Consider the following 17,842-nt stretch of genomic DNA (forward strand, 5'->3'; position numbering starts at 1 on the left):
TATATTTCTTCATAAAAAAAATAGAGCATGGCTCCTAAACATGCTGTAAACAAATAGAGGACAATTCTACTGTTCACCTGGTTTCGTAGTCTGAACCTTATCCTGAAAATAAGCTTGTTTTCTTTTAAGACATGGATAGAGGAGGAGTCTGGCTTTTTTTATGTTACATCCTAGTAACTACAATATATTCCCAGGACACACTGAAAATTTAGGTTTCATTCCCTCCTTAGCCTGGGTGCGTTCAAACTCATAGTCTTCAGTTTCCAAAAAAAGTGCTATACTCTTCACTATATAAGCTATTTTTCTTGGAAAGAGGGTAAAAAAGACATAATTCAAAAAAGGTGAGACCACAATCTATCTATCTTATTAAAATGACCTTTCTGGTCAAAAAATAATTCAGGATATGTGACTCATTTGGATGTAGAGACATCTTATACATACTGTGAGACTTGAATGTGATGAAGATTTGATAAATAATGACAATTTGAAATCCAAGCAGCAGTTGCTTAAGGATTTTAGGACTGCATTTTGTTCAAGTACCTAAATTCTGTCATACTCTACCTCATTCTAGAGTAAGTAAAGGATAATTTGGAAATCATAGAAATTTCCAGATATAAGATAATGATAAATTCTCAAAACATCTGGTTCACCTACTTTGCCAAATTGATTGAAACAGTGTTGAAGACTTTAGTGGTTCTCCTAGAGAAATTTGGCATAAGTATAACGTTCCAACAAACTGAAATGAGGTAACACTATCTACCTTGAAAAAGGAAATTAAGAAAGAGCTCAACCAACTTAATTTACCTTCTGCAACAAATAAACAACTATTTGCAAAAAATAGGCAATTTGCTTCTGGTATCATAAAGCACAATGTGTATTCTTCAAAAAGAAATCACATCAAGTCAACCTAGTATCCACTTCAGAGCATTTATGAAGAACAAGTGACTGTATTTAAAAATCATCAACTTTTTTTATTATCACGTATGAATGTTCTTATAAGCACACTAAGAAGATATGAATCTAGACTTCCCTGTGTTAGATGAACAACTGACTTTAAAGCTTTATTGAGACTGTAATTCTCACTTGTTGGCTTTCCAACAACACAGCTAAGTTTAATGACCTTCTTAGATATAACTTGAATCATTTTGAATTGATATTTCCAACATTAATTTGAATTATGATAAACAGGGTATGGTTATTAAATCTGTAAATAGTACTGTGCTGGATGAAGCTGCTCCTAGAACATAATAATCCACTGCTTAAATACTGGATGAAGAATGATCAACTAAGCAGCTGTTGTGAAAAAAAAAAAAAAAAAGACCTAAAACATTAAAATGGATACCAGCTAAACTTGAACCAACAATGTCATTCCATTGTTACAACAGGCAAATATCATACAGAAAGTATACAAAGAGGTAACATGTTCTAGAGGTATGAAGTAGTCTTTCAATTCTACCCTGCTCAGGCAAGATACAAGATGGAAAAATACTATATCTTCACAAAACTTGCACATTATCCTGAATGGAAAACATGAACTAATTGTAGGTCAACCACAAGAAAACTGGAAATGAAAAGAAGTGCGGAAAACAGGGTCATCAGCTTAAACCAAGTTTTGCTTAATTTTATTTTAAAAAGAAATAAATAGAAGACAAAAAGAAGTGGAGACATGGTGGTTGTTTTCAAAACTGTTAAGGTGAGGCACTGGCACAGGTTGCCCGGAAAAACTGTGGCTACCCCATGCCTGGAAGTGTTCAAGGCCAGGTTGGATGGGACTTGGAGCAACCTGCTGCAGCGGAAGGTGTCCCTACCCATGGCAAGGGGCTGGAACTGGATGAGCTTTAAGGTTCCTTCCAAACCAAACCATTCTAGGATTCTATGATTTCTGAAAACATCCATTTGAGAAGTTATTCATCTATTTGATAAGATATACCAGGATTAAATTGAAAGAGGACAATAAAAAAACAATTTAAGAACTGGGAAATTAAAACTTATGAACAGAGTAGTTTGGCTTGGAACAGATTGTCCAACATAGCTTTTAAATCTCCACCATTGTTCTAAAACAAACAAACAAAAAATATTCTGTAATTAATTCATAACCAACTATTATTTTGCCTTAGAACAGCTTATTCTGAAATTCAGGAAATCGTACTGTTGCCTTCAACCCTAGTCTGTTACTACATTTTCCTTCTTTAGTTTCTGCATCCAAAAGCCAAGGATGGTAGTGTCCTATTTGGTAATATCCTCTGAAGTTACAATTCAAAGTCAACGTGTACTCCTAATACTTTTCAAATATTCTTAAGATTCGATCTTTACTACCCACCAAGAGGAAACAATTACCCAATATGTATTTAAAATAAGACTATTTCCAAGAAAGTAGTCAGTCACACATTATAGGCCTTCTCATCCTACACAGTATACTGAAAGAATTATTAATATGCCCCAAGAAACTTCATATTATCCCCCTCAAAATCTTTTGACAAGCACTCCAGGGAAACGCACAGATCTGCCTTCCAGTTACTACTGTAATTATTCATGGATTTCTGATAGACCTCACTCCTTTCAGAATTCAGATCAGGAGTCATGAAACCCACTCTTGTACCGAATGAACTTGTTGATGTGAATGTGTACAATCAGCTAAAGTGAAATCAAGGTACTCTCTTTGGAGTAGTCATGCCATCATCTACAGTAACTGTGGGAAATATCGGGTGTTATTATTAAAACAAATGTCAGACGTCTGTTTAGATAGTGATTGTTGCTATAATAAACACAATGTGGTTATTGTTACAACTAAACAAATGTAAGTTTTTGTGAGGCAAAACTATAAGTTTCCATTCAGTCTGCTCAACATAAATGCAGCCCTCATTATTGCACTTATCTGAGTTTCTCTCAAGCTGTAATACATTTATTCTCACACCACCATTGTCAGGAAAATGTTTTTACCTTCATTTCATACACTAAGAGATAAAAGAGAAGAGAAGGGCTTACCAGAAAACTCAAAAGATGAATTAAAGGCCTTCAGAATCTATCTAATCCCTGAATTATGTTTCTTTTTAACTTGATGACTGCTTGTAGTGCTTAAATACAGCAGCAGCAGAATAGGACATCAGGAGGATTTCAGAAAAGACCAGTTGAAATCCATAGCACAATTAAGAATTAATATTACATGAAGGTATGTTCCAGGTTGTGAATATACAGAAGTGCAATGTTGTTAATGTATATTAATATAATATAATTAATACCCTTAGCCAGAACTGTGACTGGATCCAAACACAAGTGAAGAAGCCCCAGGTAGCTGCATTCCTTGGGGATTCACTGCACCCACAATAAAGAGGTGGTTATTGGTTCATAGGCAGGCTTCCCACTGCAAAGTCTTCTTTCTGACACAGCATTTGTCTCTGAAAGGAACAGCCTCTGGTCCAATGCTGTCAGTCTCATGTGTCCTCATTTCTATCTGAAAATCAAACAAAAAAAAAATGAAAATGAAAGAAAAGTTAAGAGTTTCCCTGGAGTCCTCCAGGAGCTGTGCTTTCATTAATGATTTCATTTTGAAATGAAAGGATGAAATGATACAGGAAATATCCAAGGGGAATGTCCTAGAGTTAAGTAGATAGAAAGAGCTATTTTGCAAACAGAAAGTACAGAAAATTTTTAATCTAAGTCTGAAAACCAGGAGCAGCAGTCAGATATAGCAGCAGGTTTCTGAAAAAGCTGTCAAGCTTAAAATCCTTTAGCAGACATTAGCATCACAGAGGACTTCAAACATTGCCCAGTGGACAAGGCCACAAAGCTGCAGACGCGTCACTTATCTGGATGGATCAAAGGAAGCATACAGAAAAGTCTGTTTCTAGACTGCTCCCTTTTCTCACACAGCAGCAGTGTTTAAATGAGACTTTCTTTTAAAGTTATGAAGTGATAATTTAAAAATAAACAGAAGTGAGGTGCATTAAACTGTGAAAGTAGGTCATCATTTTCTTAAGAGGAATGCATTTATTATTTCAAAATAGCCAAGAGAAGATGAGAAAGAGAAGAGAAACTTTGGTATCAAAATGATACTTCTGAGATCTCTCAGGTGAGGAGATAATGAACAGATGTATTTAATTTAATTAAGTACAGTTGCGTTTGGTGTATGTTGTGTGTTACTTCACTAAAACTATGTAAACATTAGTTATTTAAACAAAGACCTTATGAATGAAGCTGGTCTAAATACCTTTGTATGAAAACTTCTGGTTGGAAAACACTCAGTAACTGAAACTTAAAAACCTCACAGAAAAGAGCTTAATTAATTTCTTAATTAAACATGTTGAATTTATTTTTAAATGTCAAAACAGTTTAGTTCATTATTTTTGAAATAAAAATATTTTCCTGATGCAAAATGCATATCTTGGTTTTATTACATCAAAGGAAGTAATATGAGGCTTATATGAAATGACGAAGTGGTCAATACCTAAATTGAATGCTATAGGATCAACAAATTATTTCAATCAGACTAAATTGAATTTTAAGAGGATTAGAAGTGCTTTTTTTCTTGTCAGCTAATATATTTGTGATTATGAAGATATTTCTTGTCTTCACACGTAAATAATTGAAAATCTCAAAACTGTTCACAGATAACAAAATGAAGTTTATAGCCAGTATGCTGTCATGGCACTAATGCTTCTTTTTATTGACACATCTTATAGCATCTTCATCTATCAAGTCACCAGGAATACAGACAGTTGGGTCTGTGTTTTATAGACACTTAGCAATAGGTAAATGCTGTTCCAACAGCTTTAAATTTGAATAGAAAAAATAAATATCCAAAGAAATAGATATATGAGTTCTCCACAATCAGATAGATAGCTAAGGACCAAGTCCTAAATGTAGTTATCAGTGTTTTACGTCCCTTATCAGGTCTTAGCTGTTAGATCATGCCCTCTCAATCACTTCAGGATTGTCTCTGCTTAATGAAGGAAGGTACAGCAATTTTAGAGTGGGTAGCATGCTTAATTACTAAGGGAGTATTTGCCCTGTGTTGCTCCATTGCTGTTTTCTAGTTCCCTGATACCTCTCCAAGACCAGCTAACATTGCCTGGCTACTTTGCTTGAGCAGGTTTTGGAGAAACCTTCCGTTGACATAATTGCTTGATTCTCCATGAGGAGCAACACATAAACCTTCTGAGCAACTCTTGCCAAAGAGCATAACCTCACAGCAAAACAACTCTGGTGTAAGACCTAATTGCATATAAGAGGACATATTTTCATCAAGAGCTCTGCCAACTTGATGACGTACCATTCTGTGCCACAATTCCACTGTGTCCCTATAAAAAAGCTTCAGAACTGCTGTTTTGATGTGCAGCTCCAAATGAGCCATGACACTGGAAATGCAACATGGTGTCATGCTGAGGAAAACCTAGGGAGACTTGTTCTGAGTCATTGTCCTTTCACCAGAGCAGCATTTGGCTACTTGTGTTCAGAATATTGTGTTCAGAATATTAGAGATTAGTTTACAAAAAGAGTAGTATCCTCACAAAAGTGTGTGTGTACATATATATATTTCCATTAAATTCAGACTTTCAAATTTACTATCTATGAAGAAAGAGCTCACAGGCCTTGAATTTGCTATATAGCACTCCAGATAAGTGAACAGCCCAGTCTCTGAATGTTTATTAAGGAAAAGATCTGGGTGGAGATATTTAAGCGAAATACTGTTTGAGGAACTATTCTCATTTAAGGTATATTTTTAATGGGCTGCTTTCAAAATGAACTTTTAATTTTATTTTTTGTTGGGTTTTATGTAATACTTAATATAGAAACTCAAACCTTATTTTAAAATAATTTAAATAAAATATTTTGATCAAATGAAAATGGGTTATAATAGTTTTTTTATCACACAAACAACTCCAGAAGTCCAGGCACATATGATTTGATTTCATTTGGTTTGCACCCTTTAGAATGAATTAATGCTCTATTGTCTTGCTCTCTTTGCAGACATAACTGTTAACAGGGAGGCTGCGATTTTGATCTTGTTATATCAGTGGCATGTTGTTGCTGTAGGAGCTCAAAAGATTTGTTATTATGGCCCTATTCATACAGTCAAGCAGTTAAATATGGTCACTATCTATTAGTAGGTACTATCTGTATTTTGCTATGATTAGTTTGAACCGCAACAGTCAAAGAAACCTCTAATGCTTCCATGCAGGAAACACCCCCATATCCTTGACTTTCAGGAAGATCATCCTGGTAATCAACCAAAATGTTGCCTTACATAAATATCTTCTGCTACTCCTACATGCATTTTTAAAATTATAGCTACTTAAATTTTTTTCAAGTATTTCTGGCAAAGTTCATCCTATTGATGTCAAAGAAAGCTGGTAAAAAATGAAACTATCTATTCCCTGCATTGCCTGCAAAACATCTACTGAGAATTGTAACCCGACTTGGCTTCCTTTCTGTGGCTCAGACACAGCATAGAATATTATCCTGTGTTTTGTTCTTCCTTGTCCAAAGTGAAGGTAGCACTTCTACTTATGTAAATATGCTTTGTGGCAGGTGGGATTATTACCAGCTAAAGTAACTTCTCTACCAGAGAATCTGTGGCTGCCCCATTCCAGGCAGTATTCAAGACCAGGTTGGATGGGGCTTGGAGAAACATGGTCTAGTGGAAGGTGTCCCTGCCTGTGGCTGGCAGTTGGAACTGGATGATCTTTAAGGTCCCTTCCAACCCAAAACCATTCTCTGATTCTATGATTCTAAATGAATGACATAATACATTTCTGCAGTTTCACTTGAGTCTCCTCTCGCTTTGTGAATTTTGCTGTGTCCTGCCAGAAGCAATGTTACATCCTAAATCTCTTCTAAAGACTGATTCTCATCTATGTTCACCGAAACTCTCTTATAAACCAAATCCCCGATAACAATTTGCAAGTGCAGCTACAGCTAATGATACAGAACCTCTTGAAATAAAAAATGCGTGATGCTACAAAAATCCCTGGACAGAAGAAAACACAGTTCATTATTCTGTTTGGCTGTAGGGACTTTTAATCTCATATTGATAACCTTTAATGTGATAGAGCGGATGTCAGTGTATTTTGTTTATTATTTTAAGATTAAAAACCTTGTTAGTTTGCTGTGTAATGCAGATAAGATCTTAATGGTTTGTGGTTAGTTTAATTGGCTCAACTTCTGGGCAGGAGGAGCAGCAAAGGCAGCCTGCAGTTTGCCTGACCGTTTTCCATCAGACTGAAGTATTATTGTGTACTCTACCATATTAAGCTTCATCTGGAAAAAACCCACAATCTGTTCTTTTTAAGCTTCTTAATAGTTTCTAGTACTGATTCATGGGAAATGGAACTAACAGATTGTTATAGTTAGACTGTAGGTGGGGATGCATATGCTTGAGTTTTGAACAAAATTCCAAATCTGAAGCAGGGATACATGTCTTTTACATGGCGATGCAATCAATTTGTTTTTTGAATATGGAGAGACATATACAAGTAAGTTTTGAACTGAGTGTAGGGCCAGATGTTCAGGTAAGCAACATGTGGGATTCAGGCTGTCATGTGCAGAGAACCCAGCTGCCAGTTTTTGCCATAAGTATAGGGCATATTTACAGAAGCCTTCAACGGCTAGCAGCTCTGATTACCTTGTCGATAGACAAGGGGAGATGAATATCCAGTAAAAAACTGTGATACCTCCTACAGCAGAACCAGTCATAGTACGGAGATACCATTTTCCAAATGCTGAAATGGGGAAGTCTTTAGGGGGAGGAGGAACTGAGTAGAGATTGACATGCTTCAGCTGCAGCTTCTGTTATTTGCTGTCTTTTCTGGAATCGGAACTAGCCAAGCAAAAATAAACCAATCACTTTCTTCTGTTTAACTTTTCCTTAGGAGTTTTCTTTAAATTTTAGAGGTGGAAAAAAATAGCTACATGGATAAATTGCCAGGATGTAGGCAACTTCCATCACTGGGGACTCACAGAAGATGTTGCTTTCATTCCAGCTTAGCAGTTCTGAATTAATTTTCACTTGGAAGTGAAACTACAAACTCCTTCTCAGAGTCAGGCTGCCTAAATCCTCACTTTGTCCATCCATGTACGCAAGCAGTAAAGTTCTTTTATCTTTCTCCTTGTGCCATAGACCTAGCTGAAGAGTGGGAACTGCTGTGTCAGTGGACGCTTGCTCCTGCTGAGGTAGTTTTGGTGGTACTACCATGGGTATGCCACAGTTCAAGAATCAAATGTCCATGAAGTGCCTAGTTCCATACAGAAAGCATGGAGATGCTCTTCCATTGTGAACCTCACATTTCAAACTCAAGCAAAAGATGTAATGCAATTTACCCAGTTCCCCATTCCCATTCCTTTCAAACACATACATTTTTTTTCACAGAAGTCATCTTACTATGTGGTGCAAGGGAGTTTAGCAGAAAAGATTTACTTTTTCCATCAAGGAGTGTCCATTATCCCCACAGTATAGCTCAAATTAAATATATATACCTCATCAAACCACTTGCACAACAGGGGAATTCACTATGAATAATTAAGTAGAGTTTAATCAGCAATGATCATGACAAGAGCTCAATTGGTGTATTTGTGCGAGTGTTTTGAAGCAAAGCTGCTTTCTGTTTTCATCAAATCTCCCCTGAGCTCATGCCATACAGCTATAGTTTTCCCATCTGGAGAACTCAGTCACTCTCAGATTTGGACAGCCAGGATGTTTTTATTCCAAATGTTAAGAACACAACACTCATCCTCATAGCATCCTCATAGCTAAATTGAGGAAGTGTGGCCTGGATGATCAGGTAGTGAGATGGACTGCGAACTGGCTGAAGGACAGAAGCCAGAGAGTTGTAGTCTATGGGGCGGAGTCCAGTTGGAGGCCTGTATCTAGTGGAGTGCCTCAAGGGTCAGTATTGGGACCAGTATTATTTAATATATTCATCAATGATTTAGATGAGGGAATTGAGTGTACTGTCAGCAAGTTTGTTGATGACACTAAGCTGGGAGGAGTGGCTGACACGCCAGAAGGCTGTGCTGCCATCCAGCGAGACCTGGACAGGCTGGAGAGTTGGGCAGGGAGAAACTTGATGAAATATAACAAGGGAAAGTGTAGAGTCCTGCATCTGGGCAGGAACAACCCCAGGTTCCAATATAGGTTGGGGAACGACCTGTTAGAGAGTAGTGTAGGGGAGAGGGACCTGGGGGTCCTAGTGGATGGCAGGATGACCATGAGCCAGCACTGTGCTCTTGTGGCCAAGAAGGCCAATGGCATCCTGGGGTGTATTAGAAGGGGGGTGGTCAGTAGGTCGAGAGAGGTCCTCCTTCCCCTCTACTCTGCCCTGGTGAGACCGCATCTGGAATATTGTGTCCAGTTCTGGGCCCCTCAGTTCAAGAAGGACAGGGACCTGCTGGAGAGAGTCCAGCGCAGGGCGACAAAGATGATTAAGGGAGTGGAGCATCTCCCTTATGAGGAAAGGCTGAGGGAGCTGGGTCTCTATAGTTTGGAGAAGAGGAGACTGCGGGGGGACCTTATTAGTGTATATAAATATATAAAGGGGGAGTGTCATGAGGATGGAGCCAGGCTCTTCTCAATGGCAAACAATGATAGGACAAGGGGTAATGGGTATAAACTGGAACACAAGAGGTCCCACATAAACTTGAGAAGAAACTTCTTCTCAGTGAGGGTGACAGAACACTGGAAGAGGCTGCCCAGGGAGGTTGTGGAGTCTCCTTCTCTGGAGACATTCAAAACCCGCCTGGACACATTCCTGTGTAACCTTATCTAGGTGTTCCTGCTCTGGCAGGGGGATTGGACTAGATGATCTTTTGAGGTCCCTTCCAATCTCTAACATACTGTGATACTGTGATACTTTACTAAGTAGCTTCGGTAGTTTAATATATTTCCCCTCTTTTTGGATGACACACTGCTTTCTGTATGGTTTCACAAAATCTCCCTGTCTTGATACATGATGAGACCATGGCATTGGCACTAGATGATCTCAAGGTCCTTTCCAACCCTAACTAGTCTATGATTCTACGACTGTAATTAAACCTATTCTCAGCTTTATAGCAAGCAACAGGGTAACAATTTGCACGCTTATAACACTTTCAAGAAATACTGCAGTATCTGGAACTTTGAAGAGATCCAGTTCTGTAAGTCAGTTACACCTGACCAGGAATTTACCAGTGACAGCTTTTTGACAGAAAATGAAGTCTTCAGAATTTCAATCTCTTTGAGTTATATTATGAAACAGCTTTTCCTCAAACTTTCATCTTCTATGGCAAATTTGATGTGGTCTCTTTTTTTCCTTTTTATTTTCTCTTAGGAAAAGTGAAACAGAACATTCAATGCTGATCCAGATTGACCTAAATGACAAAAAATTTAAACAAAGTAGTGTATTTCCTGTCAAACAGCTTACTTTAGATAGCCTGGGGCATGGTGGAAGTTACATGTGATTGACCCCCATTTTTTCCTTCAGACTAACTTCTGAGATTACATCTTTTAAGAAGCACCACATTTTCAACCTCTAGCTGAACTGCTTCAGTGTCTCAAGGGAATCACCTGATGCTCACATATTACAGGGAGCACAGTTTCCCCTAAGAGGGTGACACATAGGGAAGCACTGGGTACCTGATCTACAGCTCCCACGAAGCAGTGCAACAACTGAGTTTAAAAATCCTACAACATTTTGTCCAGGTACAATTTGCATAGTAATGGGTTTTCCATCAGGCCTAAGCACAGCAGGGAGGAAAATGAAAGTCATATTAGCTAAGGATTTCTCCATTCACATTGCCATTCTGGTTGGATGCCCTTTGGAAATTTCAAGGTCTCAGAGATTCATTCCTAATCATAGAATAATGTGAAACAAAGGTAATGGTGTTTCCTTTCTTCTGCTTCTTGTCTCTTTTGGCTATTTGTATTGTAAGACCTTCAAGCTGAAGACTGTTTTCATATTCATGTACAGTGCTGAGCATAATACAGACTTTAGCCTCAGAGCAATAGGAACAGCACCCCAGGTGGGCAAGCTGAAGGCTTGATGGCTCCAAATGTCCAAGGTCACAGAAACAGATAACAGTCCAAATCCAGTTTTCATATTCTCACTGCTTCACATGCATTTTCATTGTAACTGTGCTTATATTCTTGTAACTATGCTGGTAAAAGTGTTTTCTTTATGGATCCTTCCATTTGCAAACTAACAGAAATAAGTGATGGATCAGCAGTTCCCTGAAACATCATTACTTTAACACTCTCAGTCTTATTAATTTACTGATTGTGTTTCTATTACTATTACTGAGGGGTTAAGGCAGTATTCTGGAGAAGGATTTCCTGCCTCAAAGGGCTCCTTCTTTAAATGAGACATGAAACAGATTTAGACAGCCAGATGGAAGAGCACAGGGAAACAGAGAGACCAGAGACATCCTGGTCAGGATGATTCTCAGTGGCATCAGTACACCCACCGTGCCTTTTATGTATGCCTGGCAATAAAGACATTTTCTATGGTGAGACACATTAAAGAACAATAATATGTTTATGCTAATATTTATTACCAGTTTATCCCATAAGAGAAGATTGAAAGAAGATCTGAAGCTTTGTCTGTTGGGTTGGTAGATATTTCATTAAAAAAGAAACCAACAACCAAACAAAATCCACACAGAAGTATACTTAGTTCATTTGTGATCTTGTGATCCCTGTAATGCTAATCCTCAATTTTGCTGCTTATTCTCCAGAAGAATAATTTCAACTGAATAATTTTTATCTTTCAGTATAGTTAAAAACTTGTTGCTTTTCAGGTTGAGTTATGAACAAAGTCATGTTGTTATGAATCATTGTTTTCTTTTGCTTATATTTAAAATATTACACCTAAAAATTCATTCTGAATGTACATTTTTAACTTCCCTGAAGTAAACCCCAAAAAACTTGTCCACATTTAGTCAACTTTAGAGAATCAGAAAAGATTGCAATTTACGCATACATTGTTGTACACATTGTGGACCAGATCCTCACAGGTGCTGAAATACCTAACAGTCTTTGGTTTCAGCAGAGATGCGATGCAGGCAGAAATGAGGTTTCTAAGACAATTTGTTGATCTTGACTTGAGAATTTAATTAATAAAAATATTAATGTTCTTTTGTTAAGATTGATACACTGATCTCTGTGCAGATATGCTGCATATTCTTTAAAATATTTGCTGTTTCCAAAGCAAGAAAAGCTTGAAATTTTAGTACATGCATATGTGTCTCTGTTTGTATTTAGGAAACTATGGTGAAAGTGGAATGGAAGCTTTCAAAGACATGGCAGCCAAGGAGGGCATCTGCATTGCGCATTCCTACAAGATCTATAGCAATGCTGGTGAACAGAGCTTTGACAAGTTGCTACGAAAACTTCGGAGCCACCTGCCCAAGGCAAGAGTGGTTGCCTGCTTCTGTGAAGGCATGACTGTGAGAGGTCTCTTAATGGCTATGAGGCGCCTGGGACTCGCTGGAGAATTTTTGCTGCTGGGCAGGTGAGTAATACCATGCACGTATACCCAGCCTTTTCACTGAGCAGGGCAAAAAACAGCAGTCCAGTCAAGCATACGTAAAGCACATACTCATGGTAAAAGGACAGAAAATTACGTCAGCTATGTCATAATGGTATATGCTCTACAAAGATATGCACTATTTTCATGACATGCCAGGCAAACTCAGAGCTGCTTGGCCAGTCTTAATAGCATTGTGTAAGGGAAGGATTACACACAAATGTTTGATCTGTATCACCTGTATCATCTATTTTGAGTAACTGTGCTAAGAATTGCTGATATGGCCTCTGGGTGAACCTGAAATAGAACTCCCCAAAACAAAGTTTGTTAAGCATCACCTTTTGTTCCTGAGCCAATATGCTGACATGTGCATACTGTCCTAAAGGCAATATATAGGTAATCCTTCCTCTCAGCTCAATGATATCAGTAGTTCCTTCCATAACTGGCAAAACGAGAAAGAAAAACTGCCCTTGATGTGTTCATATAGCAGGAAAAGACCCTGGGCAAACAAAATAAAAGATACTGATGCAAACCTAATGGGGTCTTTGTGTTTGCCACATATTCAACAAGTGGACTCAACTGAGATGAGAAAAAATGATGTTTTGACCACAAAACGGCTTTTATAAAGACTAGCTTTAGTGGAAAAGCCTACTTGCCAGTGTTTTAGAGTAAAGCAGATCAAATGCAACCTCCACTCTCACTAGCTAATGCCGCAGGAACTTTGCTTGTTTTCTTTTATCTTAAACACAAGATGTTGTCAAATCTCTGCAGTAGCACCCAAATTTAGAAGCACATAAGCATCATTTTCAAAAAATATGTTGGCCCTTACTTCCTCCAGACTCCAAATCACACTTAATTTTGTTCGGAATTTGTTTATGTATAGCAATGCTAAATTTAGTCATAGGAGATGCTTTTATAAATAAGGACTTCAGGGACTGATGATTGTGAATAAGAATGGAGCTATACAGCTTTTCTCTTCAAAAAAGAAAGGTCTAGAGAGAACTGGCTTTGCTTATTTTCAGTGAAAAATACCTGTTTCTAGCTGCAGCCAGAGCTGTCATGCCTAATTATAAGAAAGTTGTTATTCAGCATGACTTCCATTCAGTAAATTGAAAGTGATAGCTTCTCTCAAAAGTCTAAGTTGTAAACTGTTCCAAGTTAAAACAAAAATCCTTAATTAGATCAGACCAATTTATGTGTGTCCGTGTCAGTACTATACAATTTATTTGTAAAAAAATGCACATGAACTGGAATAGTTTTTTTCTACCCTTTCTATCCATTAGCAGAGATAACGGTCGAGAAATGGTTACTCAGATATAGGTTAACCTGTCCTCAGCCAGTAGCTGGTGAGTACAGATGTAAACGAATTGCACTTATTGTCACCCAACCAAAGCATTCATATGGCTGCACCAGACAGCTGAGAACAGCTGGAGTGATGTACTGTCTCTACATACAGCTCTGCACTTTAAAGATCATAAGGATCTAGGAGCTTCCTGTCTCCTTTCAGTAGATTTGTTTCAGATTTGGCACTAAAAACAGCTATAAGCCAGAAATAAAACAACTAGTTTTGTCTACTGAGGACTTTTGTTTGAGTCACCCTTAGTCAAGAGAGCTGACTGTTTTATGGCCCTGCAGCACAGCAAGACTCATGCAGAATGTGGGATGCCATGGAGCAGTTATGTTCCACAAAAATGTAAATTCTTACAAAGATGTTGTCCTTCTGCCATGGGATAATCTTTAGGAAAGAAAAAGCAGGGAACTTGCAGAAAAACTTCTTGATGTAGATGGGACACAAGACAATATTGTCGTTGTCGTTTGATGGCCTGAATTCTGTAGCAATTTAAAGCTTCATTTTCGAGAACTTTGATGTGCTGTGTGCTCTCTTGACTTCAGATGTTTGGCTCTGTTTGCTACAAATATTTAACTGTTGGTTCAGAGCTAGGCTTGTTGGTAGGTTCTGTGGAGAACAGCCTAAGGCAATGACCTGGGATGGATGAGACACCATGACAAATCTAGCTCTTACAAGCAGATTATGTTGGGGACTTTTTTGTGCATCATTTATGTAGGAGAAAAAGTCACTTACCAAGATTTTGAAAAGAACAGATGGTTCAGAGCACTCAAAGGGTAAAGAGCTACATTTGAAATAAAAGAATACTCATGCAAATAATTTCTCTTGTGAAGCTATGCAGGAAAATGGACTAGGATAGGATTCATGCTTTCATTCATGCTCTGATCCTGGAGTTGCTCTGGGCTACCTATTCAACTGAGAAGGTTTAAAGGGTCATTCCAAGTGTAGGGAGAGTGCCTGCTGCTGAAATGCAGTGGGCTCACATGGAAAACATTATCTACTAATGAATACTTATTTGCTACTCCACAAATGCATTTTGCTTCCTCCTTGTTCTGTAGAGAAAGGATTTTGTTTTATCTTCAAATGCAGAGAGTCCAAAAAGCTACACAGTAACTCTATGGAAAAACACAAGAAACCGACATTTCCACTTCCTCTTAAGTGTCATTATTGGGTTTCTGTGGAGTATTTTTTTTGTTCCATTTCTGACAGTCTAACATTTCCAATCCTAAACCTTGAAAAATTACTGAGTTTTTTGGAAGTTATGGGTTCATAGCATCCGTTTTATGCTCAGATAAACAGAAAATGAAGTGACCAAGGACTGTGTGTATAAATAAATCTCCCTGTATAGCCCCAAGGGAAGAAGAAAATATATCCTTCAATAAACACTCCATTCTTGACGTACTATGTAGTCCTGAAATTGCATTGCCTGTCTGTGAGAGGTGAAAGATGGCAAGATATTAGTGACTGTAGCATCCCAGACTTTTTTGATTCTTGGAAAACATTTTAAATGTTCTACAAACGCTTACCTCATGCACCTTGAAGAATTGGACTTAACCTCAAATACGAAGGTGAGTGTGCTGAATTTTAAATATGAAAAAAGAAAAAGGTATTTTAACCTAATGGCTATTGAACTTAATAGAGATCATAGAATCATAGAATAGTTAGGGTTGGAAAGGACCCCAAGATCATCTAGTTCCAACACCCCTGCCATGGGCAGGGACACCCCACATATGGGTTTCTTAACTGCTTCCATCATCCACAGGTCATATGCCAGGAGATACCATTATGGCTGAAATATGTTAGAAAATAAATAATACGTTTGCATAGCAGAAAAACTTTGGAATGTATTTCAGGAAGAAACACAGAGTTTCAGTTGTTTACCTAAAAACAATTTGGTTGTAGGAGATTTTCAGCAGTTCCTCGTTTTATGTAATAGTCAGCCCCAATAGCTGAAATTTTCTTTCATGTTGTATGTACCCCTTCATCCTGCTCTTCTTAACTGATAGTTTCTGATGTTTGGATAAAACCGCTGTGATAACTCTCTCCAGTGATAATTTTATCTGATGCTTTTCATCTACAAGTATTCCAAAACATCTCTTGGAATGATTAAATATATTTGTGCAGGTCACATGATTTTTTTATAATACAATAGAAACTATTAGGCACATACAACAGCTACTTTGTTTTGGGGTAGAAGAATGTTAGGATGCAAGCCTTGCACGCCTTTTACCTGCAAACAAAAGAACTCCCCCTCAGTTAGTTTATTTAACAGTATAAAAGCAATTATCGGACAAATCTACAAAGCAAAGATAAAAATTTTGCAAAGGATTTGTCACTCCAAATGTAAAACAGTAGGACTTTTCCTATTTTAAAGAGAGGAGAAGGCAAAGGAGAAAGGAAAGAAGAGGCATATAGAGATAAAATCTGCAATATTTCCATCTTCCAAATGGTATTCCAGTGGCAGTATTGATCTGCAAGGAATTACTTAGACTTCTAGACAGAAATGTTTCCTTAGATTCTAGTAGGGACTCTAATTTTCAGCTGTCCAGTTGGAGAAACATGTCCAAAATGTGTCAGTCTGATCCAATCTCCACATGGCTCTTAGATACTTATTCAGTCAAGGATTAGAGAAATTATATAAAATTGTGTCTTGGTTACAATACCTGCAGCAAAGGAATGAGAAATCTGGAGCTACAAGGCATCCCACAGAGTTTCTTTGAAGTGCAATCAGGACTTGATGAATGTGTCCTTAAATGTCCTTGGAAAGATTTAGAACCACATCTCACTCTGTTCTTTCAGCAAAAGACTGTGCTTCGGGATGTCTCAGACTGTACCTCTGAGCATGCCATCATGTGCAGACTATATCCAGCTAAAGGTGGTTAAGGGGAAGACACCAGTTCTAACAGTGTGATGATCACAAGTGATTTGAGTGAGACTCTGCAGGAGAGCAAAAGGCTCAGTGAAACAGTGCCCACTCGCCTCAGAATAGGGCATGTATTCTGTGACATGAACAAATCATCTCTCCTAATAAAAGAAACCTGCTTAGCTGCTAAAGAGATGGATTGGAGGAAATTGTTATTGATTCTGAGTCCCACAGATATTGCAGCAAAAAGAGCTAAGTAGAGGGTGAGTAGTAGATATGAGGACATAGAATAAAATGTGAAGGACCATTAGTTCCAAGAAGTCTCCAAAGTAATTTGGTTGATAGGAAAGTCAGCAATATATGAAGCAAATTTGGTTAGCAACCAAAAAGGGCAACTATTGCTGAAGGAAAATTAAAGATAGATGATCTGTGGGAAATGAGTTCTTTTCAATAATTTAAAAAGAGATCTTTCATGAGACTTGTAAAAGTGTCTGTTGGATGAAGAAAATCTCACTGTAGAGGATGTAATTTCCTCTCTGAAAGTAGAGAAAGCTGGGTTGTGTGGGTTAAAGTGCCTTTTTCTGTTTGTACAAGCACAACTGGTGGAGAAGTTCTTGTAAAATAAATGAGGATATGAAATTTTGCAGAGCTGAAATATGCTCTAAATTCATTTTTGGTTATTTCTGCTGCTTCAGGGAAAAATTAATCAGCCAAAATTCTTTTATCTAGAATAGCTCTAACTGGATAACCTTGGACAAAAGTGAGGAAGCTAAATGTAAGATAAAAATATAAATCTCTTCTACAGGGACAAAATAATCAGGTGAAAAAATACCTTAAGAGCACAGTCATGCAGCCCCAGCCTATATGAAAAGCCTGCTCTTTTCTTCTTCAATCCACAGTAGGTAGGAGCTTGCTGCAGCCTCACCTGAATGCAATTTCCAATAAGGAGACTGTCTCATTTATTTATATCTCAGTTCACTTGTTCACGCATCAATGTGTAGCACAAGGAAGCAGCTATCATATTATACCTAGTAATTAAATGCACTGCAATTAGCAGCATTAAGTCAGAATCTTCATTGCGACCCAAAAGACAAAGAACTTAACAGTAAAACAAAGGTTTGCTTTCGTGGAGTTGTA

The 17,842-nt window shown here is 37.8% G+C and overlaps 1 protein-coding gene across 3 annotated transcripts in view; it reads left to right on the forward strand.

Moving 5' to 3' along the window:
- GRM5 (glutamate metabotropic receptor 5) overlaps positions 1-17,842 on the forward strand; it is a gene marked incomplete at both ends in the record, with an annotated part of 251,483 nt that overhangs the window by 103,043 nt on the left and 130,598 nt on the right. For all 3 annotated transcript variants that reach the window (XM_080614213.1, XM_080614211.1, XM_080614212.1), the window contains one exon: positions 12,230-12,479. In XM_080614213.1, coding sequence (XP_080470339.1) covers positions 12,230-12,479 — 250 coding nt within the window. The remainder of the gene's footprint in view (positions 1-12,229; positions 12,480-17,842) is intronic.

The sequence above is a fragment of the Psittacula echo genome (assembly GCF_963264785.1).
Source record: "Psittacula echo genome assembly, chromosome: 3".
In the NCBI taxonomy this organism is placed as follows: Eukaryota; Metazoa; Chordata; class Aves; order Psittaciformes; family Psittacidae; genus Psittacula; species Psittacula echo.